Source organism: Oncorhynchus gorbuscha, linkage group LG01 (genome assembly GCF_021184085.1).
Source record: "Oncorhynchus gorbuscha isolate QuinsamMale2020 ecotype Even-year linkage group LG01, OgorEven_v1.0, whole genome shotgun sequence".
Taxonomy (NCBI): domain Eukaryota; kingdom Metazoa; phylum Chordata; class Actinopteri; order Salmoniformes; family Salmonidae; genus Oncorhynchus; species Oncorhynchus gorbuscha.
Genome location: NC_060173.1, coordinates 120055638 through 120073317, shown reverse-complemented (window position 1 = coordinate 120073317; position 17680 = coordinate 120055638). Strand labels below are relative to the sequence as shown.

Sequence of the window (17680 nt, the reverse complement as noted above, 5' to 3'; positions counted from 1 at the left end):
TACAGCACTACTGAACTACAGCACTACTGAACTACAGAACTACAGCACTACTGAACTACAGCACTACTGAACTACTGAACTACTGAACTACAGCACTACTGAACTACTGAACTACAGCACTACTGAACTACAGCACTACTGAACTACAGCACTACAGCACTACTGAACTACAGCACTACTGAACTACTGAACTACTGAACTACAGCACTACTGAACTACTGAACTACAGCACTACTGAACTACAGCACTACAGAACGGTTAATGACAATGATAGCCAGGTCACTCACTGGTATTCCCTTCCTTCCTGGTGAGCCTGGAATCCCAGGACTTCCTGGATAACTCTGAAAGGAAGAAGAAAGATTAGATGATTTATCAATGTGATAACAAGTGGCCCTTCACGACGTCTTCAGAGAGAGAATCCTTCTTGAGCTGTGATGTCGTTAGCTAGTGCACATGAAATCTGCATGTAGTTTCTGTTCGGTCCAGGTAAGAGTTTATGATGTCATTAGCTAGTGCACATGAAATCTGCATGTAGTTTCTGTTCGGTCCAGGTAAGAGTTTGTTATGATGTCGTTAGCTAGTGCACATGAAATCTGCATGTAGTTTCTGTTCGGTCCAGGTAAGAGTTTGTTATGATGTCGTTAGCTAGTGCACATGAAATCTGCATGTAGTTTCTGTTCGGTCCAGGTAAGAGTTTGTTATGATGTCGTTAGCTAGTGCACATGAAATCTGCATGTAGTTTCTGTTCGGTCCAGGTAAGAGTGTGTTATGATGTCGTTACTGTACCGGTGGTCCAGCTTCTCCAAGAGGGCCAGTGGAACCTGGCTTTCCGTTATGACCAGGGTCTCCCTAGGAATATCAGCATCACACATTAAACACACTGGTCTGTAAAACACTGTACATAAACTAGGTTTAGTAAACCCACTGGTCTGTAAAACACTGTAGATAAACTAGGTTTAGTAAACCCACTGGTCTATAAAACACTGTAGATAAACTAAGTTTAGTAAACCCAGTGGTCTATAAAACACTGTAGATAAACTAGGTTTAGTAAACCCAGTGGTCTATAAAACACTGTAGATAAACTAGGTTTAGTAAACCCAGTGGTCTATAAAACACTGTAGATAAACTAGGTTTAGTAAACCCAGTGGTCTATAAAACACTGTAGATAAACTAGGTTTAGTAAACCCACTGGTCTATAAAACACTGTAGATAAACTAGGTTTAGTAAACCCAGTGGTCTATAAAACACTGTAGATAAACTAGTTTTAGTAAACCCAGTGGTCTATAAAACACTGTAGATAAACTAGGTTTAGTAAACCCAGTGGTCTATAAAACACTAGATAAAGTAGGTTTAGTAAACCCAGTGGTCTATAAAACACTGTAGTTTGTGTAGTACAGAAGGTATTGTAGTAGCCTTGACAAACTGAAGGTTCTCTCAGGTACCTTCTCTCCGTTGACACCGGCCAGTCCCATATCACCAGCACTTCCTGGATAACCATCTGGGCCCTTTCAAAAAACATCAGAGACAATTCATTTTTATCACAACGTTTTACTGCATTCATTATTGTGTGTGTGTGCGTGTGTGCGTGTGTGCGTGTGTGCGTGTGTGCGTGTGTGCGTGTGTGCGTGTGTGTGTGTGTGTGTTTTACTGACCCTTTCTCCTGGATCTCCTTTACAACCATAAGTTCCGATTCGACCAATTTTACCCTGAGAATGAACAAAAAAAAGAAAACTATTAGGTTCAACATGATTCAACGCTCCTGTATAGACCCAATGGACCTGTACCAGTGTGCCAGGTCAGTGGTCAGTGTGCCAGGTCTGTGGTCAGTGTGCCAGGTCTGTGGTCATCTTCATTGAGTTGAAAGCTCAGGGCCCCCCTTGGCTCCTGTTACAGTCTCAGGGCTCCCCTTGGCTCCCGTTACAGTCTCAGGGCTCCCCTTGGCTCCTGTTTCAGTCTCAGGGCTCCCCTTGGCTCCTGTTACTTTCTCAGGGCTCTTCTTGGCTCCTGTTACAGTCTCAGGGCCCCCCTTTGCCCCTGTTTCAGTCTCAGGGCCCCCCTTGGCTCGTGTTTCAGTCTCAGGGCTCCCCTCGGCTCCTGTTACAGTCTCAGGGCTCCCCTTGGCTCCTGTTACAGTCTCAGGGCCCCCCTTGGCCCCTGTTTCAGTCTCAGGGCCCCCCTTGGCTCCTGTTACAGTCTCAGGGTTCCCCTCGGCTCCTATTACAGTCTCAGGGCTCCCCTTTTCTCCTGTTACAGTCTCAGGGCTCCCCTTTTCTCCTGTTACAGTCTCAGGGCTCCCCTTGGCTCCTATTACAGTCTCCGGGCCCCTGTTACAGTCTCAGGGCTCCCCTTGGCTCCTGTTACAGTCTCAGGGCTCCCCTTGGCTCCTGTTACAGTCTCAGGGCTCCCCTTGGCTCCTGTTACAGTCTCAGGGCTCCCTTCTGTTACAGGCTCCTGTTACAGTCTCAGGGCTCCCCTTGGCTCCTGTTACAGTCTCAGGGCTCCCCTTGGCTCCTGTTACAGTCTCAGGCTCCTGTTACAGTCTCAGGGCTCCCCTTGGCTTCTGTTACAGTCTCAGGGCTCCCCTTGGCTCCTGTTTCAGTCTCAGGGCTCCCCTTGGCTCCTGTTTCAGTCTCAGGGCTCCCCTTGGCTCCTGTTTCAGTCTCAGGGCTCCCCTTGGCTCCTGTTACAGTCTCAGGGCCCCCCTTGGCCCCTTTTTAGTCTCATGGCTCTCTGTTACAGTCTCAGGGCTCCCCTTGGCTCCTGTTACAGTCTCAGTGCTCCCCTCTCAGCTCCCCTCTCCTGTTACAGTCTCAGGGCTCCCCTTGGCTCCTGTTACAGTCTCAGGGCTCCCCTTGGCTCCTGTTACAGTCTCAGGGCTCCCCTTGGCTCCTGTTACAGTCTCAGGGCTCCCCTTGGCTTCTGTTACAGTCTCAGGGCTCCCCTTGGCTCCTGTTTCAGTCTCAGGGCTCCCCTTGGCTCCTGTTTCAGTCTCAGGGCTCCCCTTGGCTCCTGTTTCAGTCTCCGGGCCCCCCTTGGCTCCTGTTACAGTCTCAGGGCCCCCCTTGGCCCCTGTTTTAGTCTCATGGCCCCCCTTGGCTCGTGTTTCAGTCTCAGGGCTCTCCTTGGCTCCTGTTACAGTCTCAGGGCCCCCCTTGGCTCCTGTTACAGTCTCAGGGCTCCCCTTGGCTCCTGTTACAGTCTCAGGGCTCCCCTTGGCTCCCGTTACAGTCTCAGGGCTCCCCTTCCGGCTCCTCCCCTTGGCTTACAGTCTCAGGGCTCCCCTTGGCTCCTGTTACAGTTACAGTCTCAGGGCCCCCCCTGTTACAGTCTCAGGGCTCCCCTTGGCTCCTGTTACAGTCTCACAGTCTCAGGGCTCCCCTTGGCTCCTGTTACAGTCTCAGGGCTCCCCTTGGCTCCTGTTACAGGGCTCTTGGCTCCTGTTACAGGGCTCCCCTTGGCTCCTGTTTCAGTCTCAGGGCTCCCCTTGGCTCCTGTTTCAGTCTCAGGGCTCCCCTTGGCTCCTGTTCCCCTTGGCTCCTGTTTCAGTCTCAGGGCTCCCCTTGGCTCCTGTTTCAGTCTCAGTTTGGCTCCTGTTAGTCTCAGGGCTCCCCTTGGCTCCTGTTACAGTCTCAGGGCCCCCTTGGCTCCTGTTTTAGTCTCAGGGCCCCCTTGGCTCGTGTTACAGTCTCAGGGCTCCCCTCCTGTTACAGTCTCAGCTCCTGTTACAGTCTCAGGGCTCCCCTTGGCTCCTGTTACAGTCTCAGGGCTCCCCTTGGCTCCTGTTACAGTCTCAGGGCTCCCCTTGGCTCCCGTTACAGTCTCAGGGCTCCCCTTGGCTCCTGTTACAGTCTCAGGGCTCCCCTTGGCTCCTGTTACAGTCTCAGGGCTCCCTCCTGGCTCCTGGCTCCTGTTTCAGTCTCAGGGCTCCCCTTGGCTCCTGTTACAGTCTCAGGGCTACAGTCTCAGGGCTCCCCTTGGCTCCTGTTACAGTCTCAGGGCTCCCCTTGGCTCCTGTTTCAGTCTCAGGGCTCCCCTTGGCTCCTGTTTCAGTCCCAGGGCTCCCCTTGGCTCCTGTTACATGCTCAGGGCTCCCCTTGGCTCCTGTTTCAGTCTCAGGGCTCCCCTTGGCTCCTGTTACAGTCTCAGGGCTCCCCTTGGCTCCTGTTTCAGTCTCAGGGCTCCCCTTGGCTCCAGTCTCAGGGCTCCCTTGGCTCCTGTTACAGTCTCAGGGCTCCTCAGGGCTCCCTGGCTCCTGTTAGTCTCAGGGCTCCCCTCTTGGCTCCTGTTCCCCTCTCCTGTTTCAGTCTCAGGGCTCCCCTTGGCTCCTGTTACAGTCTCAGGGCTCCTCTTGGCTCCTATTACAGTCTCGGGGCCCCTGTTACAGTCTCAGGGCTCCCCTTGGCTCCTGTTACAGTCTCAGGGCTCCCCTTGGCTCCTGTTACAGTCTCAGGGCTCCCCTTGGCTCCTGTTACAGTCTCAGGGCTCCCCTTGGCTCCTGTTACAGTCTCAGGGCTCCCCTTGGCTCCTGTTACAGTCTCAGGGCTCCCCTTGGCTCCTGTTACAGTCTCAGGGCTCCCCTTGGCTCCTGTTAGTCTCAGGGCTCCCCTTGGCTCCTGTTTCAGTCTCAGGGCTCCCCTTGGCTCCTGTTACAGTCTCAGGGCTCCCCTTGGCTCCTGTTACAGTCTCAGGGCTCCCCTTGGCTCCTGTTACAGTCTCAGGGCCCCTGTTACAGTCTCAGGGCCCCCCTTTGCCCCTGTTTTAGTCTCAGGGCCCCCCTTGGCTCCTGTTTCAGTCTCAGGGCTCCCCTCCCTGTTTTAGTCTCAGGCTCCCCTGGCTTGTTTCAGTCTCAGGGCACCCCTTGTCTCCTGTTACAGTCTCAGGGCTCCCCTTGGCTCCTGTTACAGTCTCAGGGCTCCCCTTGGCTCCTGTTACAGTCTCAGGGCTCCCCTTGGCTCCTGTTACAGTCTCAGGGCTCCCCTTGGCTCCTGTTTCAGTCTCAGGGCTCCCCTTGGGTCTTGTTTCAGTCTCAGGGCTTCCCTTGGCTCCTGTTTCAGTCCCAGGGCTCCCCTTGGCTCCTGTTACAGTCTCAGGGCTCCCCTTGGCTCCTGTTTCAGTCTCAGGGCTCCCCTTGGCTCCTGTTACAGTCTCGGGGCTCCCCTTGGCTCCTGTTAATCTCAGGGCTCCCCTTGGCTCCTGTTTCAGTCTCAGGGCTCCTGTTTCAGTCTCAGGGCTCCCCTTGTCCCCTGTTACTGTTCAAGGGAAAGCGTTGCAGCACCTAGTGATGGTCTCTTACCTTCTGCCCATCCGTTCCATTCCTGCCATGTCCTCCTGACGCTCCCTGGTGATTGAGAGGTCATTCAGAGTGTGTTAAAGATGAAAGTAAGCATATCCAGCGAGCCATAACTAAACGGTGTAGCTGTACACACACAGAACGTACTGTATACTGTCAGAGTCAATCATGTAGTTTACCTTGGTTCCATCTGATCCAAATTCACCCTGGGGAAAGATGAAATCCATTCATCAAATAATGTCTCGTTTAAAACGATTCAAAAAAAGCATATCTCATGTAAGATTTACACGTGATATTTACTAGAATAATGTTTAGTTCTTCTTACCTTTTCACCTTTCAGACCAATCGCACCCTAAACAGAAGCAAATAGAAGACGGGTTGTTAAAATAGTCAGGTGAATATTCACTGTGAGGTGAATATCAGTATTGGTTAGAGAGGACACCAACCTTGTGACCTGCGGCACCGATTGCACCTTCAATACCAGAGTCCCCCTGTGGCACAAATAATAACAACACTATCATCTACATTCTGTGGAAGAAAATATGTCATTCAACAACAACCAAACATGGAAATATATATATTTATAAATGTCTAAATATATATATTTATAAATGTCTAGGTTCTCTTGTCTGTGTTTCCGTGGTCAGAACGCCCAGTCCACCTGTTTGCCCTTGGTCCCTTTAGCGCCAGCAAGTCCAACTCCTCCTTTCGTTCCCTAAAATATACAGATACTTTAAAATAAACATTAACAACAAACTGTTCATAAAACAAACATGAATAAACACATTTCATTCTTGTAAATATCTCAGATGTTTGACTTATTATTAACAAAGAAGCTCACTTTTAGTCCTGGGTTTCCCTTCAGACCAGGGGGGCCTGGAAGCTCCAGACACTGGAGTTTGGAGCACTGGAGTAATGATGGATTAAAAACTTTGTGAACCAAACAACATCTCACAGCAGGAAAATGAAGATCAGTTTGATAGAAAGGCCTAGAAACGTCACGTTACAGATTCTGACTGCATCCCTGAGAATAACTCTTAGTTACCTGCAAATATGCTTGATATTTCTGTAGAGAAGGACAAACAAAAAGACTTCAATAAAACATTTTTGGGGGAGGAACAATGGTACCAAAAATAGAATATACATGGAACATCTAGGGCTGTCAGGGTTATTCAGTTAACTCGTTAACTTTGTCTTTTCAGCTCAGATGAATCGCACTGTCTGAAAGCATTGACAATACATCTATACAACTCAAATCTACAATGCTACGTACGTACGTACGACTTAGATGAAATAAAATGGGATATCCCAATTTTCCTACTTATAGACAAAAATCAAGTTGTCAATATTTTGTATGTTTTTTGAATGAAAAATCTTACAATTATAACTCATTTTGAGCAAATTCTGAATTTTAGAATTAATTGCAAAACGTTTGACAGCCCTAGATAAATGGTAATAGAAAATGCTTCAGACATGAATATTCAAAGCTGGATAAAACACTACATATAATCACCATAGTGTTGATAATTTGGTTGATGGATGATGTGACTATTCTCCCAGTGGGGGTGTGACATGGTGGACTGTGACAGGTGTTAAGGTCTGGGTTGAGCAGCACAGAGGCAGAAAACAAAAGGACATTTTTCGACATTGATTTAGTTTCAAACACATTCCAGTTCCCATTTTTTGTTCAATGTTTTAGTTTCTATAAATATAATTGATCTGACTTTTGAACTCTAACAACTATGCTAGTTTAAATCAGACCAACAAACAAAACAAACCAAGACCATGTAAATGTGTACAGGAAGTGATGCAGCCCAAGAGGTAGACGTCCATTTTCTCAACATCTCCATAGCTCAAACAATTCCATTATCCACAAAGCAGTCACATGCTAAAAACCCTGGGCTCCACCATGCCTCTGGACTATAAATACACAGAGTTAGAATCACATGTACTGTCCTGTGTAGCTCAGTTGGTAGAGCATGGCGCTTGTAACGCCAGGGTAGTGGGTTCGATCCCCGGGACCACCCATACGTAGAATGTATGCACACATGACTGTAAGTCGCTTTGGATAAAAGCGTCTGCTAAATGGCATATATTAAGTAACCAATGAAATGACTTGTTAGGTTAAACACCTGTGACATTGACAGCCATGTAGTTGGAACGGTAGACCCCCGCAGGCGAGCTAGCGATCAGCTCCATCCCTGCTTCCTCCACCACTTTGGAGGCAGCTACTGAGAACAGGCTGATGCGCTGGTCAAATCAAATAAACAATCTCAGGAGATGAATGACAGTAACATCACTGATTAAAAGGCTAAAAACAAAACCCTCTCCTGTGTCTGTCCCTCTTACCTGGTCTCGAGCCCGTTCTGCAGACACCTTGATCCCCCCACAGGGGGAGCCAGTCACATGACCGTCAGTGACCACCACAGCGAAGCGGACAGAGTTGTGTCCCCGGAGGTCGTGGCGCTGCATCTCCTCGGTCATCTTGTCCAGGGCACAGTCAGTGTAGGTACCTCAAATCAAATCAATGTTTATCTGTCATATGCCCAGGGTACACAGTACTATACAGATCAATGACATGATGACTGACAGTACAGATCAATGACATGATGACTGACAGTACATATCAATGACATGATGACTGACAGTACAGATCAATGACATGATGACTGACAGTACAGATCAATGACATGATGACTGACAGTACAGATCAATGACATGATGACTGACAGTACAGATCAATGACATGATTACTGACAGTACAGATCAATGACATGATGACTGACAGTACAGATCAATGACATGATGACTGACAGTACAGATCAATGACATGATGACTGACAGTACAGATCAATGACATGATGACTGACAGCACAGATCAATGACATGATGACTGACAGTACAGATCAATGACATGATGACTGACAGGCTCTCAACACATTACAGTACAGATCAATGACATGATGACTGACAGTACAGATCAATGACATGATGACTGACAGTACAGATCAATGACATGATGACTGACAGTACAGATCGATGACTGACAGTACAGATCAATGACATGATGACTGACAGGCTCTCAACACATTACAGTACAGATCAATGACATGATGACTGACAGTACAGATCAATGACATGATGACTGACAGTACAGATCAATGACATGATGACTGACAGTACAGATCAATGACATGATGACTGACAGGCTCTCAACATATTACAGTACAGATCAATGACATGATGACTGACAGTACAGATCAATGACATGATGACTGACAGGCTCTCAACACATTACAGTACAGATCAATGACATGATGACTGACAGTACAGATCAATGACATGATGACTGACAGTACAGATCAATGACATGATGACTGACAGTACAGATCAATGACATGATGACTGACAGCACAGATCAATGACATGATGACTGACAGTACAGATCAATGACATGATGACTGACAGGCTCTCAACACATTACAGTACAGATCAATGACATGATGACTGACAGTACAGATCAATGACATGATGACTGACAGTACAGATCAATGACATGATGACTGACAGTACAGATCGATGACTGACAGTACAGATCAATGACATGATGACTGACAGGCTCTCAACACATTACAGTACAGATCAATGACATGATGACTGACAGTACAGATCAATGACATGATGACTGACAGTACAGATCAATGACATGATGACTGACAGTACAGATCAATGACATGATGACTGACAGGCTCTCAACATATTACAGTACAGATCAATGACATGATGACTGACAGTACAGATCAATGACATGATGACTGACAGGCTCTCAACACATTACAGTACAGATCAATGACATGATGACTGACAGTACAGATCAATGACATGATGACTGACAGGCTCTCAACACATTACAGTACAGATCAATGACATGATGATTGACAGTACAGATCAATGACACGATGACTGACAGTACAGATCAATGACATGATGACTGACAGGCTCTCAACACATTACAGTACAGATCAATGACATGATGACTGACAGTACAGATCAATGACATGATGACTGACAGTACATATCAATGACATGATGACTGACTGTACAGGCTCTCAACACATTACAGTACAGATCAATGACATGATGACTGACAGTACAGATCAATGACATGATGACTGACTGTACAGATAAATGACATGATGACTGACTGTACAGATAAATGACATGATGACTGACAGTACAGATCAATGACATGATGACGTGGTCCTTCTGTAGCTCAGTTGGTAGAGCATGGCGCTTGTAACGCCAGGGTAGTGGGTTCGATCCCCGGGACCACCCATAAGTAGAATGTATGCACACATGACTGTAAGTCGCTTTGGATAAAAGCGTCTGCTAAATGGCATGACTGACAGGCTCTCAACACATTACAGTACAGATCAATGACATGATGACTGACAGTACAGATCAATGACATGATGACTGACAGTACATATCAATGACATGATGACTGACTGTACAGATAAATGACATGATGACTGACAGTACAGATCAATGACATGATGACTGACAGTACAGATCAATGACATGATGACTGACAGGCTCTCAACACATTACAGTACAGATCAATGACATGATGACTGACAGTACATATCAATGACATGATGACTGACTGTACAGATAAATGACATGATGACTGACAGTACAGATCAATGACATGATGACTGACAGGCTCTCAACACATTACAGTACAGATCAATGACATGATGACTGACAGTACATATCAATGACATGATGACTGACTGTACAGATAAATGACATGATGACTGACAGTACAGATCAATGACATGATGACTGACAGGCTCTCAACACATTACAGTACAGATCAATAACATCCCGGAGTCACATATTCAATGGAAGAAAACAACAGAAGGCTAGATCCATGAAGAAGAAGCATGCAAATGAGTCTTGGCGATCTTACCTTTACCCAGGTAAGACTTTAACCAGTCAATACCATCCATTTTCCTGACAAAGTTTTCTCTGCTGGTGATCTCACTGATGAGCTCCTGTGTCTGGGAGAAGTGGAGTCCCCCCAGAAACCAGCTGATTTTCACCTGTCTGTTGTACACCTCCTCCCGGAGCCTCAGGGCAAACTCCCTCGTCCAATCTGCCACCTTCTTCACCAGACTTCCTGGAGGGGGCTGCTGCAGGGCGATGCTCTCAGAGGAGTCCATCACGAAGTACAAGTCAATGGGACACTCAGTCACTTCTGCAGGAAGACAGAGGACATCATATTATCTGTTTCCCAAATGGCACCCTATTCAATACATAGTGCACTCAGTCACTTCTACAGGAAGACAGAGGACATCTACTTCCTGTATATAGCCATGTTATTACCTGGTACTTCCTGTATATAGCCATTCTATTACCTGGTACTTCCTGTATATAGCCATGTTATTACCTGGTACTTCCTGTATATAACCATGTTATTACCTGGTACTTCCTGTGTATAGCCATGTTATTACCTGGTACTTCCTGTATATAACCATGCTATTACCTGGTACTTCCTGTATATAGCCATGTTATTACTTCGTACTTCCTGTATATAGCCATGCTATTACCTGGTACTTCCTGTATATAGCCATGCTATTACCTGGTACTTCCTGTATATAACCATGTTATTACCTGGTACTTCCTGTGTATAGCCATGTTATTACCTGGTACTTCCTGTATATAACCATGCTATTACCTGGTACTTCCTGTATATAGCCATGTTATTACTTGGTACTTCCTGTGTATAGCCATGTTATTACTTGGTACTTCCTGTGTATAGCCATGCTATTACCAGGTACTTCCTGTATATAGCCATGTTATTACCAGGTACTTCCTGTATATAGCCATGCTATTACCTGGTACTTCCTGTATATAGCCATGTTATTACTTGGTTCTTCCTGTACATAGCCATGTTGTAATTTTTACTCTAATTGTTTTTTTTTAAATTCAATGTGTTTTTATTATTTGTGTCAATGTAGCCATGTTATACATTTAAGATAGGATAGGTCATAGACAAGGCTTTTAAAGGCTTACCATCACAGGGGGATTGTCACAGACAGGGCTCTAAAATACTTACCATCACAGGGGGATGGTCATAGACAAGGCTTTTCAAGGCTTACCATCACAGGGGGATTGCCACAGACAGGGCTCTAAAAGACTTACCATCACAGGGGGATGGTCATAGACAAGGCTTTTCAAGGCTTACCATCACAGGGGGATTGCCACAGACAGGGCTCTAAAAGACTTACCATCACAGGGGGATGGTCACAGACAGGGCTCTAAAAGACTTACCATCACAGGGGGATGGTCACAGACAGGGCTCTAAAATACTTACCATCACATGGGGATGGTCACAGACAGGGCTCTAAAAGACATACCATTACAGGGGGATGGAGGAGGGGGTGGAGGATGGACATCTTCGTGGGTCCAATTGCGTATGATGGTGATGATTTCTGTGTGAGTGTGAGTGTGGGGTCCTGGTCCTTCGTGAATTTTTGGATCATTATGTGGGTCTAGTCTTCCAGGCTGTTGTGAAAGGGTCGCTGCAAGGCAGCACATTAACACAGCCACTGATTTCATAGCCGTGTTCCTCCAGGCCTGGAGAAGGAGATAATAGAGAGGGAAGTTAGTTAAGACACAGATGTTTTTCATGTGACAGTGATGTTAAGACACGGATGTTTTTCATCTGACTGTAATGTTAAGACACAGATGTTTTTCATCTGACAGTAATGTTAAGACACAGATGTTTATGTTAAGACACAGATGTTTCTCATCTGACTGTAATGTTAAGACACAGATGTTTCTGTTAAGACACAGATGTTTCCCATCTGACAGTAATGTTAAGACACAGATGTTTCTCATCTGACAGTAATGTTAAGACACAGATGTTTTTCATCTGACTGTAATGTTAAGACACAGATGTTTCTGTTAAGACACAGATGTTTCTCATCTGACAGTAATGTTAAGACACAGATGTTTTTCATCTGACTGTAATGTTAAGACACAGATGTTTCTCATCTGACAGTAATGTTAAGACACAATGTTTTTCATCTGACTGTAATGTTAAGACACAGATGTTTCTCATCTGACAGTAGTGTTAAGACACAGATGTTTCTGTTAAGACACAGATGTTTCTGTTAAGACACAGATGTTTCTCATCTGACTGTAATGTTAAGACACAGATGTTTCTGTTAAGACACAGATGTTTCTGTTAAGACACAGATGTTTCTGTTAAGACACAGATGTTTCTGTTAAGACACAGATGTTTCTCATCTGACTGTAATGTTAAGACACAGATGTTTCTGTTAAGACACAGATGTTTCTGTTAAGACACAGATGTTTCTCATCTGACAGTAATGTTAAGACAGATGTTTTTCATCTGACAGTAATGTTAAGACCCAGATGTTTCTGTTAAGACCCAGATGTTTTTCATCTGACTGTAATGTTAAGACACAGATGTTTTTCATCTGACTGTAATGTTAAGACGCAGATGTTTCTGTTAAGACACAGATGTTTCTCATCTGACAGTAATGTTAAGACACAGATGTTTTTCATCTGACTGTAATGTTAAGACACAGATGTTTCTCATCTGACAGTAATGTTAAGACACAGATGTTTTTCATCTGACTGTAATGTTAAGACACAGATGTTTCTCATCTGACAGTAGTGTTAAGACACAGATGTTTCTGTTAAGACACAGATGTTTCTCATCTGACAGTAATGTTAAGACACAGATGTTTTTAATGTGACAGTAATGTTAAGACGCAGATGTTTCTGTTAAGACACAGATGTTTCTGTTAAGACACAGATGTTTCTGTTAAGACACAGATGTTTCTGTTAAGATACAGATGTTTCTCATCTGACAGTAATGTTAAGACACAGATGTTTCTCATCTGACTGTAATGTTAAGACACAGATGTTTCTGTTAAGACACAGATGTTTCTGTTAAGACACAGATGTTTCTGTTAAGACACAGATGTTTCTCATCTGACAGTAATGTTAAGACACAGATGTTTCTCATCTGACTGTAATGTTAAGACACAGATGTTTCTGTTAAGACACAGATGTTTCTGTTAAGACACAGATGTTTCTCATCTGACAGTACTGTTAAGACAGATGTTTTTCATCTGACAGTAATGTTAAGACACAGATGTTTCTGTTAAGACCCAGATGTTTCTGTTAAGACCCAGATGTTTTTCATCTGACTGTAATGTTAAGACACAGATGTTTTTCATCTGACTGTAATGTTAAGACACAGATGTTTTTCATCTGACTGTAATGTTAAGACACAGATGTTTCTCATCTGACAGTAATGTTAAGACACAGATATTAAGACACAGATGTTGCACACAGAGCTGTTAACACTTTTGTGGTTACTACATGATTCCATATGTGTTATTTCACAGTGTATATAACATAGTGTATAACATAGGACATAGTGTCTATAATACTGTAAGGGGTTCTTCTACATAGTAGATCATAGTAAATCCCAGGTCATAGTGTCTATAATACTGTAAGGGGTTCTTCTACATAGTAGATCATAGTAAATCCCAGGTCATAGTGTCTATAATACTGTAAGGGGTTCTTCTACATAGACCATAGTAAATCCCAGGTCATAGTGTCTATAATACTGTAAGGGGTTCTTCTACATAGTAGATCATAGTAAATCCCAGGTCATAGTGTCTATAATACTGTAAGGGGTTCTTCTACATAGATCATAGTAAATCCCAGGTCATAGTGTCTATAATACTGTAAGGGGTTCTTCTACATAGATCATAGTAAATCCCAGGTCATAGTGTCTATAATACTGTAATAAGATCACATAGTTCCTGTCACAAACTCTGTACTTACAACTTTCTTATAAATTCATAATCAGGTTTTTGCTTGAAGGACCATGTTTTTATTATTGACATTTGTCAATAACACTCATGAATGAGTTTAGGGTAGGGTTAAGGTTTAAGGTTAGGATAGGGTAGGGTTAAAATAAGGATTAAAGTTAGGGCTAGGGTAGGGTTTAGATAAGGGTTAAGATTAGGGCTAGGGTAGGGTTTAGATAAGGGTTAAGATTAGGGCTAGGGTAGGGTTTAGATAAGGGTTAAGATTAGGGCTAGGGTAGGGTTTAGATAAGGGTTAAGATTAGGGCTAGGGTAGGGTTTAGATAAGGGTTAAGATTAGGGCTAGGGTAGGGTTTAGATAAGGGTTAAGATTAGGGCTAGGGTAGGGTTTAGATAAGGGTTAAGATTAGGGCTAGGGTAGGGTTTAGATAAGGGTTAAGATTAAGGCTAGGGTAGGGTTTAGATAAGGGTTAAGATTAGGGCTAGGGTAGGGTTTAGATAAGGGTTAAGATTAGGGCTAGGGTAGGGTTTAGATAAGGGTTAAGATTAGGGCTAGGGTAGGGTTTAGATAAGGGTTAAGATTAGGGCTAGGGTAGGGTTTAGATAAGGGTTAAGATTAGGGCTAGGGTAGGGTTTAGATAAGGGTTAAGATTAGGGCTAGGGTAGGGTTTAGATAAGGGTTAAGATTAGGGCTAGGGTAGGGTTTAGATAAGGGTTAAGATTAGGGCTAGGGTAGGGTTTAGATAAGGGTTAAGATTAGGGCTAGGGTAGGGTTTAGATAAGGGTTAAGATTAGGGCTAGGGTAGGGTTTAGATAAGGGTTAAGATTAGGGCTAGGGTAGGGTTTAGATAAGGGTTAAGATTAGGGCTAGGGTAGGGTTTAGATAAGGGTTAAGATTAGGGCTAGGGTAGGGTTTAGATAAGGGTTAAGATTAGGGCTAGGGTAGGGTTTAGATAAGGGTTAAGATTAGGGCTAGGGTAGGGTTTAGATAAGGGTTAAGATTAGGGCTAGGGTAGGGTTTAGATAAGGGTTAAGATTAGGGCTAGGGTAGGGTTTAGATAAGGGTTAAGATTAGGGCTAGGGTAGGGTTTAGATAAGGGTTAAGATTAGGGCTAGGGTAGGGTTTAGATAAGGGTTAAGATTAGGGCTAGGGTAGGGTTTAGATAAGGGTTAAGATTAGGGCTAGGGTAGGGTTTAGATAAGGGTTAAGATTAGGGCTAGGGTAGGGTTTAGATAAGGGTTAAGATTAGGGCTAGGGTAGGGTTTAGATAAGGGTTAAGATTAGGGCTAGGGTAGGGTTTAGATAAGGGTTAAGGTTAGGGCTAGGGTAGGGTTTAGATAAGGGTTAAGATTAGGAATAAGGTTAGGTGGAAGGTTAGGGTTAAGATACAGGTTAAGATTGGGGTTAGTGGATAATTAGTTGAAATGTTGGAATCTATGGACTCCCCTATAGACACCCTGGTTCGAATCCAGGCTGTATCACAACCGGCCGGGATTGGGAGTCCCATAGGGCGGCACACAATTGGCCCAGTATCATCCCAGGTTTGGTTGGGGTAGGCCGTCATTGTAAATAAGAATTTGTTCTTAACTAACTTTCCTAGTTAAGTAAAGGTAATATATATACAGTATATATATATATATATATATATATATATATATATATATATATATATATATATAAAAAAAATCGAAAAAAACATCTATTTGGGACTATCCAAATAAAGTGTTACCGAGATGACGGGATGTTATTTACATCAGCCCTCTGTTCTCTCCAGAGAACTAACACCCGGAGTCTAAACAGGAGAGCACTATGGCTTTGTCCCAAACCCATTCCCTATACAGTGCACTACTTTAGACCAGGGCTCTATGGAACAGGGTGCCATTTGGAATGTATAAATAGATCCCTCCAGTTTAGACCAATGATGCATTTGTATACTGTACATGTTTTAGACTCAGTGTACACTGTACACTAGTAGTATACCATCTCATCAAAAGTAGTGCATTATATAGGAAGTAGGGTGTCATTTGGGACACAGCTATGAGGAAAGGACATTTCTCCAAACAGATAACCACTGTCAAAGCAAACTATTCTGTACATTAAACATGGCATCTTTACAACTGTACACTTGTTATGACATAGTTAGAGACGTGTTGTGTAGCCTAAGAACAAACATTCAATACTGTAGAATCTGCAGTAGCATCTGTTTTAAAGACAGCACCCTAACTGAGATGTACATTACCCTGAGAACTAGGTTAGTTACTCAGTCACTCTAGTGTCACATTATTGTTGATTAATCAATTAATTCAGCATGCCTGGGAAATCAACTTTAAGTTGTATGACCAATAAGTGAGCCTACATCTTCTAAGTGCATGCCAATGTATGACTGTAGTTACTCAATTAATTGAATGTGCTCTACATCAAAGTGATCGTCCACAACATGTTATTTATGCTAGATGCTTTTACCCTACCTGACTCATAGCCATGCGTGCATACATGCCTCAATGTTAAGTTTAAATCAACATACAGTACTTTCCGTAAACACAGCCACATTGGACTTTCTGAATGTGACAGCAGCAACGGTAACAAACATTAAGAGCCTTCGACACAATTCACAAAACTTGATCATGAAAATCCATAAAAACGTTCAAATGTACTCACTCCAAATAATCGTCAAAGACCCAAAAGTGGATTTACCTCGAATTCCACCTAAGAAGAACCAGAGGACAACCTAGCACCAAAGAATCCTACTGTATCTGCAAACACACACAGCTTATATGGGTGTCAATCTGGGGTCAGATATCTTCCATCTGGGTATTCTGACGGGTCTGGGCTGTGGACAACAGTCTAGGAGGCAGAGGATGAGATTAAAATAGCTGAGATGAGATCATGAACTGGGCTGTGCTGAAGTCTGTGATGTACTCATGGGCATGGCTAGGAGCAGAGAGATGCTGAAGTCTGTACTGTACTCATGGGCAGGGCTAGGAGCATAGAGATGCTGAAGTCTGTGGGCTAGGAGCATAGAGATGCTGAAGTCTGTACTGTACTCATGGGCAGGGCTAGGAGCAGAGAGATGCTGAAGTCTGTACTGTACTCATGGGCAGGGCTAGGAGCATAGAGATGCTGAAGTCTGTGCTGTACTCATGGGCAGGGCTAGGAGCAGAGAGATGCTGAAGTCTGTGCTGTACTCATGGGCAGGGCTAGGAGTATAGAGATGCTGAAGTCTGTGGGCTAGGAGCATAGAGATGCTGAAGTCTGTGATGTACTCATGGGCAGGGCTAGGAGCATAGAGATGCTGAAGTCTGTGATGTACTCATGGGCAGGGCTAGGAGTATAGAGATGCTGAAGTCTGTACTGTACTCATGGGCAGGGCTAGGAGTATAGAGATGCTGAAGTCTGTACTGTACTCATGGGCAGGGCTAGGAGTATAGAGATGCTGAAGTCTGTACTGTACTCATGGGCAGGGCTAGGAGTATAGAGATGCTGAAGTCTGTACTGTACTCATGGGCA

The 17680-nt window shown here is 44.2% G+C and overlaps 1 protein-coding gene across 2 annotated transcripts in view; it reads right to left on the bottom strand.

Moving 5' to 3' along the window:
• The window catches only part of LOC124036130 (collagen alpha-2(VI) chain-like), a 44657-nt gene extending 27620 nt beyond the window's left edge, over positions 1–17037 (bottom strand). The window contains exons 1-17 of one of the 2 annotated variants that reach the window (XM_046350338.1): positions 16832–17037; positions 11716–11935; positions 10266–10553; positions 7640–7803; positions 7423–7540; positions 6804–6889; positions 6336–6356; positions 6132–6197; positions 5952–6005; positions 5737–5781; positions 5616–5642; positions 5470–5496; positions 5294–5338; positions 1653–1706; positions 1443–1505; positions 787–849; positions 288–341 (exon numbers count right to left, since the gene is read on the bottom strand). In XM_046350338.1, coding sequence (XP_046206294.1) covers positions 288–341; positions 787–849; positions 1443–1505; positions 1653–1706; positions 5294–5338; positions 5470–5496; positions 5616–5642; positions 5737–5781; positions 5952–6005; positions 6132–6197; positions 6336–6356; positions 6804–6889; positions 7423–7540; positions 7640–7803; positions 10266–10553; positions 11716–11917 — 1377 coding nt within the window. In that variant the 5' untranslated portion in view covers positions 11918–11935; positions 16832–17037. The remainder of the gene's footprint in view (positions 1–287; positions 342–786; positions 850–1442; positions 1506–1652; positions 1707–5293; positions 5339–5469; positions 5497–5615; positions 5643–5736; positions 5782–5951; positions 6006–6131; positions 6198–6335; positions 6357–6803; positions 6890–7422; positions 7541–7639; positions 7804–10265; positions 10554–11715; positions 11936–16831) is intronic. The other variant, XM_046350415.1, reaches the window with a different exon arrangement.
• Positions 17038–17680: the final 643 nt, after the last annotated feature.